The sequence below is a fragment of the Engystomops pustulosus genome, chromosome 6 (genome assembly GCF_040894005.1).
Source record: "Engystomops pustulosus chromosome 6, aEngPut4.maternal, whole genome shotgun sequence".
Taxonomy (NCBI): domain Eukaryota; kingdom Metazoa; phylum Chordata; class Amphibia; order Anura; family Leptodactylidae; genus Engystomops; species Engystomops pustulosus.
In genome coordinates, this window is record NC_092416.1 from 74,491,900 (window position 1) to 74,505,305 (window position 13,406).

At 38.6% G+C, this 13,406-nt stretch overlaps 1 protein-coding gene across 7 annotated transcripts in view; it reads right to left on the reverse strand.

Moving 5' to 3' along the window:
• The window catches only part of PKNOX2 (PBX/knotted 1 homeobox 2), a 305,145-nt gene that overhangs the window by 10,633 nt on the left and 281,106 nt on the right, over nt 1–13,406 (reverse strand). For all 7 annotated transcript variants that reach the window (XM_072156593.1, XM_072156592.1, XM_072156589.1 and 4 more), the window contains 2 exons: nt 11,348–11,480; nt 5,503–5,600 (listed from right to left, as the gene is read on the reverse strand). In XM_072156593.1, the coding sequence (XP_072012694.1) occupies nt 5,503–5,600; nt 11,348–11,480 (231 nt within the window). The remainder of the gene's footprint in view (nt 1–5,502; nt 5,601–11,347; nt 11,481–13,406) is intronic.

The window sequence follows — 13,406 nt, forward strand, 5'->3', positions numbered from 1 at the left end:
CACTTTTTTGCTGCAATATTTGGCGCACAAATAGATGCAAAAGCTGCTCTACCAAGTTTTATTTCCCTTCATGAACGTGGAGCCTGTTTAGAACCTTTCCGGTCATGTGCCAATTTAACCTCTTGCGCCACAATCTAACATCTCAGTGTAAATTACTGCACAATTTGCGTGCCAAAAACATGGGCCCTACACCATAATGATGAAGGCCCCCTGATATATATATTTGCTAAGAACAGGAAAAGGACCAGTTCACACCTCAGTTATTTCAACAGTTATTGGAATGTTTGAACACAGAACAGTCGTCAATCTCCTGGAGATGGTCATAAGACAGAATTTGCACTATAACCGTAAAAAACTGATCCGTGCTAATAATGAGGTCAGCCAAAAAAATTATACACCACAGACCAAAAAGGTTTGTAAGGTACTGTCAATTGGTGCGTCATTTTGTGCTGTGCTGCCGGTGACAGGGTGACACTTGCGTTATGTGCAGGATTTTTATTTTCTCTACTATATCACTGGGTGAAGTGAGTGATTGTTTCTGTGCGCCTCGTGGGACTGTCTTTCCCGTATGGTTTTGTGAGCGTTGCCGCTCTCTGACTTTATCTTCTAAGCTGTTCTTTCTTCTCAGGAAGTCAGGCTTAAAAAGCCAGTATGTGTTGTCATGGCGACCACTTTGCGATCACCCCCAGCTCACAATAGCATCATGGTTTCCTTGGCTACAATGCATGTGAAGGAAGGGAGGCCAGTCTATGTTATTATACATATATATATATATATATATATATATATATATATATATATATATATATATGAGATTTTGAATGTCTAACGTCTGGTAAATGACACAACTGTTTTCAGGGCAAAATACTCATAGCTCAGACCCCCAAGTAAGTCCTGGCGCCAGCACAGGGCATGCCCGGGCAAGTGCCGAGACCCAGAACTGCTGGGGGCCACATAAGGCTGTACATAGGGAATTCATGGGGATGAGGTGGGCTTTATATAAAAAAAACATAAGTCTGTTTGCTATGATAAACTAGGGAATATTTTTGGGAACAGGAGACTGTTTTAGTTTCTGAATTTTTAACCCTGCCATTTGAGTTCAATGCTAAGGGGCCTACTGAGGCTCAGGGGCCTTCTGAAGCCTGAAGCCGACTCTGTCCCAGTTGACAAGCTATATGTGTGGAGGTCACTGCTGAGGCCTTTCACTGGCAACAGACATGACTTGCCCCCAACATCATGTCCCTACTGCCAAGAGATTTAAACACAGGGGAAGGAGTAGTGTGCATAGAAAATGTGGCGTGGGAGTACACCAAAGGATCCAAAAATAAAAGACTTGGACAACCACTATAAACTATTAAAAAGAATTGTACACAGTCCTGTGGTGCTGCATGAGTAAATGCTCTGCATATATGGACTTGTACATAAGCATAATTGCTACATAAAAGTTGTTTCTGGATTTATTTATATCCCCAATTCACAGCAAATGGAATAAATGAATGAAAGCAAGGGGTCTGACAGTGTAGACCACTACAGTTGGCACAAGTGCAGGACTGCAAGTTCCCCTGACCAACTCCATACCTTTAGATCTCCCCAGATTCTCTAATTACTACACCCTATCAGATTCTATTATTCCTATTTGAATAGATTTATTGAAGTATACACCAAATGAGCACACAGCAATGAAATTTGGTATTTCATTGTGACATTATAAACATGTCCTAAGTATGCCTTCCCTAGTGATGGCTGCAGACAGTCAGCACTTTATCAGTGGGTGTGAAGGAAAGAAGGGGACTGGAGTTAAAGGGGTATTCCCATCTGGGCATTTACATTTAATTTATTCATTTGCCACATGTAAACATTTCTTCAATTGGATGTTATTAAAAAAATGTTCCTGTGTGAAGATAATTTCTCATGAATGTAGTCATGTTGTCCCTTAGAAACCAGATGGCTTCCTTGGATACAACCACCTCACATTTTGGCAGCAGTGGCCAGACATGCTATTGAGCTCTGCCTGACCCCCAGGATTCAGCGATCATTATCACAGGACGGCTGTAGGACTTGCAGTAACTCCTGGACATTTCATATACAATCACCCAATGGGGTTCATTTACTAAGGGTCCGTCGGACGCATTTTCATTGGGTTTCCCGTCTATTTCCTTTTTGCGCCGAAGCAATCGGATTTTGGCGCATCGGACAGAAATGGGGGGGGGGGGGGCGATCCGTGGGACGGTCTGACGGATTCGGACAACGCGCAGGATTCAACATTTAGAATTGTGTTGCAAGACACGCACTTACAAGCACCGGACAACGCACCGCGGGAACGCGACTGGACCGGGTAAGTAAATCTGCCCCTTTGTGTCTTTGTGCAATCCCTCCAGCAAGGGACGAAGCTATTAAATCTTTTTTAATAACATCTCATTGAAGAAATGTTTATATATGGCAGATTAATGAAACTGAATGTGAATGTCCAGACGAGAATACCCCTTTAACGTTTTGTATACTGCCTCTATTAAGAAATAGTTTGCAATAAATTGACAAGCAAGGCGGCACAGTCTACATTGTTGAACTGGAGGAATGTATAAGGTTAGATGAGAAGGCATTATGTCGCTTCATGGTGATGTATTTTAGACCCTGCCTAGTGCAGTGAGACAGTCTATGAATGTCTGGATGACACAGCATATAGTTTAGTTACATGGCACTTAGACACTGTCCACACTGCGCTTCTACTGTGACTTCAGGACACTTGTGCATGAAATATTTCAGTTCGTATTTTATGCTACAGTGTTGTACTCTCCGTAGGGTGCATTAAACAACACCCAACAGATTTCATTAAAAAAAAGCCTAATTTGTGGTAAATGTTACATGATTTTTGACATGTGCAGTTCTACAGCTAAATCATCATAAGTGTCAGCTTTGGGGCATCTCACTATGTGTTAGGTCGTTTTGTAATTGGATACAAATTAAATTCCTTGGAAACATAGTTAATTTCCAGCAGCTTAGCAAACAGAATCTGGAAGGTGAAAATTAAAATATGCATTGCAAACATTAGTGACGCAGTGAGATAACTCTGCATATGAACATGCCCGACAGCAGATAATCTCTGAGGGATCATTTTCCTGACTTTAAGTAAAAAAACGTCATTTAGCTTCCATGCTGGATCTACCATTATGTATTTTGCTCCAAAACCTGGTTTCATGGTTCATGACTCCATTTTGACTGATGATGGCACAATTTTTCTTAATTTCGATTTAAAGGGGTTGTCTTCTGAAAACCCATTTAACTATTACAGGGTCTGTATAGCAATACACACTCCATAGAGATTCAGCGAAATATTATCTCTGCATCCTGAATAATATTTATTGCAACTATGGATTGGGCATACAGAAATCCAACATGTTTGACTCTCCTCTCCCTTAGCATAAACTGTCATGAAAGAGTATGACATCCACATACACATGCAATGGTTAGCTGTCATTTGTGTTTTTAATGTAAGGCATATGGGCAGTTTTTTGGAAATGAAGAGCTTTATACTACCAATCTTTCCAGTTTTTATAGTTCCCAGATGTGTAGAGCTGTATATTTTGGATCTCCCCCATTCTAATGTTGTCATCAGAATATAAAGATGGGTATATATTATATGTTGGCCTAATCTTCACAGTGGGGAATAACTGGTGAATGATGCAGTCATACTCAATGGGGCTCATTTACACTTTCGTCGCGTTTCCCGAATATTTCCGAATTGCCCCGGGATTTTGTTGCACGCGATCGGATTGTGGCGCATTGGTGCCGGCTTTCACGCGACAGAAATCTGGGGGCGTGGCCGACGGATTTGGAAAAACCACGGAATTTAAAAAGCAATTTGTGTCGCAAGATCATGCACTTACATGCACCAGGAAGAAGAAGGTGAACTCCGGCGGACCTCGGCGCAGCAGCGACACCTCCTGGATATCGGGCGCACGACCTTAGTGAATGCTGGCAGACCCTATCCTCGATGGACAACGCGCCGCTGGATCGCTACTGGCCCGGGTAAGTAAATGTGCCCCAATGTGTAGAATAACACTAGCTGAAAGCTAGTAATGAATACCAACAAGTGTAAGAAAAGATGGACATGAATGATATCTGATGTAAGGACACCCATGTGCTAGTAAAAGAACCATCAAATCTTGTATCCCTCTATCTAGACATGTGCCACCTGTACAGTGATCTATATGATTGTGCTCACTTGTCAGTATGTAGCTAACAAGATGACATATCTGTCACAAAACCCCATGTTCCTCCAAGGATACTTACACAAATTCACCTCATCTCTGGCTCCCCCCAGAGAACAATGAAAACTTTTTTTTCTCAAAATGTGATTTATTTGTAGGAAAACTTTAGTCTCCTGTGTCCCACTTTGTAGTCCAGCAGTTTCATATATGAATGGATTTCACCAGCCCATCTAGCACAGTTATGGACATAAACAAAGCCGGCATCCCAGACATTTTTATAGCTCTTCATCCATCATTCAATTTCTTGCAGAGGTGAAACACAGGCCGACAATTCTGAAAGTGCCTTCCTCCTCCAAAGAGCAGCTGCAAATAAGCTTTTGGCTATTTACTGAGTGCCTGGGGACAGCCCCTGAGACACGACTAGCAACTCACATTTTACTTGGGGTCTCCGTGGAGCTTGGTTGTTCCTAACATCACTGCACATTGTTTGACAATTTTTGTGACAGTGGTAGTTACTGTACAGTGATCTAGAACCGAAAAATTTTACACCACAACTACTACTCTCTACTACCCATCCATCCACCAACTCACCAACCCATGGATAGTCCACCTAATTGTTAATTTAATCCAACACACAGGGGGTCATTTATCTTATCCCTGTATGTTTTTTTATTTTTGTCTTTTTCCATCAGCTTCTTTGGTAATTTATCAGTCTCACTTTTTCCTTATGTTAAATGTTTTTTTTTTCAAATCTCTTTTTGTTGCATTTGTTACAAATGTCTCAAAAATGTCACACAAATGTTTCAAGTCACTTCTTTCCATTTTCTAAGTTTTCCAAATTTTATGGTTTCATATGGTTTCATCCCAAAATTTGCAATGCGCCAAAAAATGCCCAAAAAAGAGAGAAAAAAAGAAAGAAAAATAAAGATACGTTGGAGGAGATGCTGATTTGTCAAGCTCTGTGCAGCGCTGCATAATCTGTGTGTGCTTTATACAAGTAAATAAAGGAATTATTATGCTGAGCTAATTCAACCCATTCACATTTCATTAGTGATGTCCATGAACCTGGCAGTTTTTGTTTAAGATTTTAAGTTAGATCATTTTGTTTTAGGTGCTTTGGGACGAAACAATATGACATCAAAAGAGTATACAAACTTTTAAATGTATTATAATTAATTATTTTATTATTATTAATAATAATAATAATAATAATAATAATATCTCACTATAATGTATTGATGCTGCAGCTAAATAATCGTAATATACACTATACCTATATATTTTTCACATTTACCTGTGCATTTTGAATCTGGATAGCTCCTTGAGGGATAGCTTGAGTTACTACTTGTCCCTGGGATGTTACCATTGCAACTGGTTGGTAAAGTGCACCTCCTACAAAACACAGGAGATTAGACATTAAGGGCTGCACCCAAATTAAGACAAAAAACAATACCAGATTGGAAAAATATAAATAGGAAAAATTAGACATTGTTCCATATGTTTGCAAGTCTGTAACAACCAATCCTGCTGCATGCAACAGTTAAATCATGGTACAGTTTGTATACTATGACTACTGCCCTGATACTAGAGGCTTCTATGTGAAGCGATCTTTAGAAGTACAGAAGTAAAATGCATACACTAGATATGGTTAATTTTTGTAAATCTCCTAGCAAGAATATGTTCACATTCTTAAAGGACATCTACCACCAGGATGAAGGATTGTAAACCAAGCACACTGACATACTGGTGTGTGCTCTCTGGCATGATCTGCCAAATTATGTAAACGAGTCTGAGGGGCTCCAGGCTCCATCCTTTTTAAAGCCTTTTTTTTCTTGAAAAAAATAAGGTCATAGAAGCTTAAAGAAGAACAGATCCTACCAGAGGAGGCACATACCAGTATGTCAGTGTGCTTGGTTTACAATCTTTCATCTTGGTGGTAGATGTCCTTTAATAAAAGTAAAGCTTAAAATTGGAACTTTCATATTGTCACAGCTACTGAGGGGCTCATTTATTTCTCTGCTTTCAATCAGTATAGTCTAGTATATAGTAATACACTACGTACTTGCCAGTGTTTTAAATTAGCTTGTCAGACGGCAGATCTATAGCAACTACCCACTTTGAGTACTTGCAGGTCTACTTTATACGCCAGTACAGCTCTGACCTATTATGTTATGGACTCGACACAACCTTTAAAGGTGTCCTGTGGTTTCTAGAACCGGTAAGTTGGCCAACCGGAAGTTGTCGCCGCTGAAATGCAGCGCACCTGTAAAAAATAGTGAGGTGGCCCAGGAGGGGCTTCATACTTACCTTGCCCAGCGCTCCTGGAATCCTGAGCTGCGGTCCCTCCATGCCGTACCCCTGTTTGTTTACAGGGGCAGGGAATCTCTGCTCAGACAACTTGCGGGTGGTCAGGCACCTCGACCCATCCCCTGTCCCAGAACTGTATCAGGACAACCTCTTTAAACTATTCCAGAGCCATTTTCCCATTGAGGAAAGACTTAAGGATTATCCTGCTGAAAGTAGCCATTGCCATTAGGACATTTTACTGCCATGAAGAGGTGCACTGAATCTACAAAACCAGGTATCAAAATAACAGCTGCATGTATACCAAGAACCAAGATCTCCCAGTATAACATTGTTCCAGAGCATCTGATGCAAAAGTGCAGATACATTCAGCCATCTACACGATTCAACAGGCCAGTCCACCTTTTTCATTCCTATGGTGGCCAGTATTACCTTTTATGCTATTTGTGTACAGTATCTCTTATGTGAGATTGGATCAGATGGGATAACTTTTGCTAGTACCCATGTGTAAAGTGTTGTACTTGTCCATCGGAATACCAAGAGATCATCTGGTGCGCCCTGGCCCTAATCTTAAACTACAAAACCATAAATGAGGTAGAGGAACCTAATTTGGAGGGTGACCAGGTCTGTTTCCTTGGGAATAATAAATGCTGGGCCCCCAAATTATTTTTATCTAGAGGGCCCATGAATTGCGTTCCATGCCTGGATGTGTATCAATAAGCATTAAGCAGCCATGACTGGTTTACTGGTTGCCCATTCTTCAATCACTTTTGGTAGGTACTAAATACTACAAACTGGTCTAACAAAACCTTCTAGTTTGGAAATTCTCTTACCCTGATGCCTAGCAGTAATTATATGGCAAAATTTGCTGAAATCCTTATAATTGCCCAGTTTTCTGTCTTTCCATATTTAAAGAGTGGCAATTCACTTACTGCCGTCCATATCCTTCCCCATAACAGGAAACATTGTCACAAGTTTTACAGTAAATACAATATTTGAGTTTTCATGCATCAGTACTCAGCTACAGCCTGCATGGAATAATGTTCATATATGTAAGCATGTATTGGAAAGAAGACACAGGGCATGCTGTAGGCCTTTGTGTACACGCTTGGTTTTATTTTGCCTTTATAGCAATTACAAGTGTTATCCTCCTGTGGGTCACAGTTTCCATAGAGACATAAGGTATTGAACAGGAAGTGACGGAATTGCGGTTACCACCAAAAGCATTTAAATATGTGGAAAATATTTTTTTTTCACATTCTTCTTTTGGCTTGAAAAATATTGAATATATTTATGTATCAAAATGAATTCTCTTTTTTATGAATTAAAGCTAAACCTTACTGGTGCCCGAAGGCTTTCTATTCATTAACTACAGTATATACATATGTGTCAAAGAAACAATCCTTATAATTTTTTTTAAATTTCATTATATAACTAAACCTCATGTGAGTGCATATAAAATTAAGTTTGGATCCTTCAACTCGATTGTGTTTTATGATCATAACTGTGTATTACGTGACTTAACAGATAATTTGATATCAGCACTAGTTGCCAATGTGATGTTTTACTGAGCAAGATAATGCAGGGGGAATTTTAAAATAACGTCTGACTAGAGACAGAATGTAGTGTGCTTTAGACAACCCCTGGAGTGTCTTAGCTAACATCTATCAATGTGTATTACCTCTACTTAGAATTCAAAAATAGGTTGTGATTTAGCCACTGATCTTGTACATTATACACTTAGCTTTTTGTGCTTTGTGACATAAATAACTTGTTAAATGTATATACTCTTACAGGATTAGCTATAGTTTTTATTCATAATAATTTGGAGTAGATATGATTAACATTTTTTAAGAGGTGTTTTATAAAAGAAAGGGTTAAAATGTAATATACAAAGTATTTTGTGCCCTTTTTTAAATAGTTTACTTTTACTTTATCATATTAGAAAGTAATGGTTATAGTTACTATATACAAATGTGGTTGGTGGGAGAACCTTACACAACAAACAATGTTAGTCTACAATGGCACTGTGAGGAGTTAAGCACAACTTCTTAGATCCTAGTGACCAGTTACTGGGTGGGCACACATGCTGGGTAAACATATTGGGGCAAACTATCACTAAATCACTAAGAATACATCTGTATTCTGTGACCAACCTTTGTGGTTTAAGATTACTTCTATGTAAACATCCCTAAAATGTTATTCAAAGCCTTTAGAACAAAAACTATGTAACTTACATGATATCTAAGGATAGTAGACTTTCCTGTGACTGTAAAGATTTAAGTCATTAGAAACATTATCAGGTTTTTTTTAAACTTTCAGCTATCACTGGTCTAAGGTTGAAAGTTGATATACATGAACCACTGAAATAACAAAGAAAGGCAGGGGAAAAGAAGGACACATATACCTTTTTTTAATAAACTATATTACAAAGTTTACTATTATCATCTGCACTATTCATTTATGCAATTTTGGTAAAAGTTTAAAGTTATGTTTTAAATCATGTAATTTTGTTGAAATAACCAATGTAGTAAAACTCAGTGAAGATCTGGTCTCAATCAATGGACATTTAAATATGATCAATATTTTTAATAAATAATCATGTATTATATGACATTGAATGAGGAAACGACATTTAATTATGTGCTGAATGTAATCTGATATGTCATAAAGGTTTTCTAATTTTTTTGCCCTTTTGTTTCAAAGTGTTAACTTTTCTATTTTGCATTAAATCTCTAGGACTTTCAACAATTAGCAGTCACTGTATAGCACTATATCAACATGCCTCAGAGGTAAATTAGCCAGACTTTGGCCACACAGTACAGTATAACCCACCCCAGGGATATGTCATGTTATCGGTTTTACCATGCCGCATTTACGTAACATGACTCATAATCAAGCAGTAATTTCTTTCTGCAGAAAATAAAATATGAAAAGCAGATATCATAATACTAAAAAAATAAAATAAGTCACAGCTGGTTTGCACTTCTCCAATTTGGTAGCACAGAAGATGTAATGGCTTCTGCCATTATGTAAACAAAGCATGGGCTCAGAGGGGTTAAACTATTTCACAGAGGGATCCAGATATCTCCCTCATGAATAATACATTCACATCATGAGAGATTTGTAGTATTATACACAGGCAGCCTCCCCTCCTCTGAAAGCCCATTGCAATAAAGAAGAAAAAAACATTACACGGAGCAGACACCACACAATGCAATGCATTGACTATAAGACAAGTGAGCATAACTCTGCATTGCCTCTTAACCTGTGAGAAGGAAAACTATCCAGGTAAGACGCCATCACTCAGGCCCACTACATTCTATGAGGGTGTCCATAACATGAAGGCAGTCTATTTCATTTCATAAGTACAGCATGTATCAGACAGGGAAGGTGTGCATCCAAGATGGCCCGCCCCCCAATACCTCAACTTCTTCAATTTATCAGTGACTTTTTGTTTAGTTTTTGAAGTTTTTTTATTTTTTGGAAAATATAAATATATTCACTCATTATTTCTACCACTATATTGCTAGAGTGTGAATATACCAAGGAAAGATGAAACAGCCGCATGCAGCAAAGTTGGTAATTTAACCCTTTTATTTGGGTACTCTATAGTATTTTATTTGACATTACATATGTAAGCTTTAACAGATATCAACTTTTATCATAAGTGATTTGCAGAAAAAAAAAGGAAATTAACATGCACTGTCCTAAAAATAAGGTGCTTTCTGATATGGCAGGATTCCAAATATTGTCAGTTTTATTTGTTATTTTGAAACATGTATTTAATACCGTAAATTAGATTTAAATAGTTTTTTCTTATTTTGTGTCATTATACCAAACAACACTCCATAGTACATCACACTGGTGTAGAAATATACTTGTAAGTTTTTCAGGTGGGTGCCAAGCACTTGCCTAGCCTTGACATAGGTCCCTTGCTAACCTTGATGCCAGTTAGGGACCTAACAGGATAGGCTATATTAGAAACCATAACCATTTTTCAGAAATCAGTAGTACAGTGTAACATAGGGGGAGGGGGAAGAGCATGAAAAGGGGGAAGAGCATAGGGGGAGAAAGGGGGAAGAGCATAGGGGGAGAGCATGAAAAGAACGACAGTACCCATGTAAGGGGTGAAGTCATTTTCTCTGGTCATAATGATACAGTTTTTTTTAATTTTTTTTTTATTTTTAGATTTAAATGTGATTAATGCAAAGTTTATTGAATAGTTAGTCATCCTTTAAAGAAATCTCTCTACTCCCCTGACAACATAGTATCAAAGTTTATACAGTTGAAAAAAAGACACATGTCCAGATAGTTCAACTAAGGAAGGGATTGCATGAGGAAGGGATTTAGGGGAAACAATTCTATATAATATAACCATCAATGTTATTTAGGTGTAAAAAGGCATCTAGACCCTTCCTGAAGCTCTGATGCTTGAGCAAATAATTGTATAATCTATAAAACTGCTCTCTCTGTATTATAGTAACTTCCTGTCCTTACTCCTTGAAATGTGCTAATAAATAGATAACTGAATGTTAACATCCTCTTGTGAATGAGGAATGACCCTTTATTGTGCAGTCTGTTTTCACAGAGTAGCAATAGAGGAATACTACACCAATGGCTCCACACTTTCCAAAATAAACCCTGCTCCAGAAGTGTAATCTGTGAAGGTATTTCTGAAGATATGACATATCCTTTTATCCAACTCAAGCACGGTTGAGCTCCAGATAATAGGCTGTGGTGACTTATCAAGTATATATTAGTGAGCTTTGTAGCACTATACTCTCTATTTCCTTGAGTACAAAAGGAGTCATTTCAGTTTGACATTTTCCCACCTGATACAACCTGCGAGGAGTTGACGGTTGTCATGGAGAGGCTGCTTTGCTGAAGGGTGGAGGACGGCACTACAATTCCTTGTGGGTTGTTGGATAAGCCAGACAGTGAGTTGGGGGAGGTCTGTAAAAGATCCTGAAAAGACAAAAAAGAACAATAATTCAAATTACTTGTTCCAACATCAACACAAAAATATGTGGGCCATTTCAAATATTCCCAACTATTGAGTTTAGCAACATTTCTAGCTTGTTGTTCGCTAAACCCTTGTTCCAATTGACAGTAGCCTACCCCAGGGCTTACAGAGACTCTGAATGTGAATATTTTTGCTCACGTAATCAATGCAATCCATAGCAGAAAGAAAATGAACTGTCCATTATGATACAGGAGTATGTTGACCAAGGCAGAAAGACTTTATGTTCTCCATTTCCTTTCCATGACTCCTGGGCCATTTCTAAACTTCAGTTATTACCAATAATATAGTTTTATCGGAGAGAACTGATCATGTTCCTGCCACTCAGAGTGGAACCAAACAGGACTGAATCAATTTTCTATGAGGGCACCCAGGGACGGATTAAGACTGTCATGGGCCCTTGTCTGTATGAATATTATAGCTGCTACCTAAATAAGGTACCTAAATGAAGCTTCTTGAAGATTGGAGAATTTGTACCTTCTGGCTGCTTTAAATCTGCGTTTCAGGGCCTTTGGAGGCCCTGAAACGTCCAGAAGTGGGAAGTGTACAGAAGTGGGCCTTGTGTACATGAATATTGAGAGCAGGAACAAATGTTGGAGGATTTCATGGGTCAAGGTCCTTCTTAGTATAAAATTTGGTGGGTAGTTTGGGTGGCCATGGGCTTCCTATAAGGCTCGGGCCCCCAGCTCAATATTGGCCAATTTGTATTTATTCCTCTGTGTATAGTACAGTCTTTCAAGAGGGTTTACTTTAAATTTCTTCAAATAAAAAAATCTCATTTACATGTTTATAGTTTACATATATGGAATGCCAATTTGCTGAGCTGTCCAACTTGATGAGTAAACCGGCTACTGCCCGGAAACTTGATGACTTCAGAATGTGTCTGTCTAGGGACAACTTATTCATATGGAGAACAAGGCAAGACTCCACAATGGTTAGGGAGCCAGAGAAAAGCTGGCATATTCCCTACTTCATGTTTTTGGTCAGGCTGAAGGTCTCCAGGTCACCAAATTCTATCAGATGCCACCATCTGTTCCATAACACAGGCTTTGATTCCTTGTAGGTAATTACATGTCTTAACTCTTGGAATCCATGGAAAAAGGTGGATGGAAACTAATACAAACAGGGTGATTAAAATATAAGTTGATGGGTTTGGTTTCTGTAGGAACCTCCTGGTTCTCTGTTAAGAATGATCCCAAACTATCTGTTAATTATGAGTCTTTTGGCTAAGATGAATGGGCGTCCAATGGAGCAATATAGTGGATTCTAGTGGGCATGGTCCTATCATAAATGTTGTGGGAACAGCAGCCAAAACTGTTGTATAATAAAATAAAATTGCTGTGGTACCTCACATATGCTGCTTGCAGTTGCTCGTCTACACAGAAAAGTTTGGGCAGCTAAGGAGGAGGGCAGGGAACTGGTGAGATGTGAATGACAAAGGAAGAAATTCAGAAGACAGAGCAAATATTTCACATTATATTCCTGCTGGAATTTTCTTTTAAAAACAATCCAAAATAATGGTTTTTACTACAGATACAAATAGACTCGGATCACTTCAGAGATGGACAGCAATTGCAATTGTTCCATATATTTATTTTCTGCCGGTATTTGTGAAAAGTTTAATCCTCATTATGTTTCCTGACCAATGCATTCTAATTAGATCAACAGTTAAAAAAAAATATATTCACAACAGCCACAGGACAGCTTTACATCTCATTAACTTCTCACTTCCTATTTTCAGCAAAATTACTGATAAAAATGTGCATCTCCATTTTCCTGAGCTCGCAGTCTCATCGCCTCATATCTAACATCTCTCTTGTCGCCCTGGATGCAAGTTGTTGCTATGACAACCCGCAATAATAGAAGCTAAT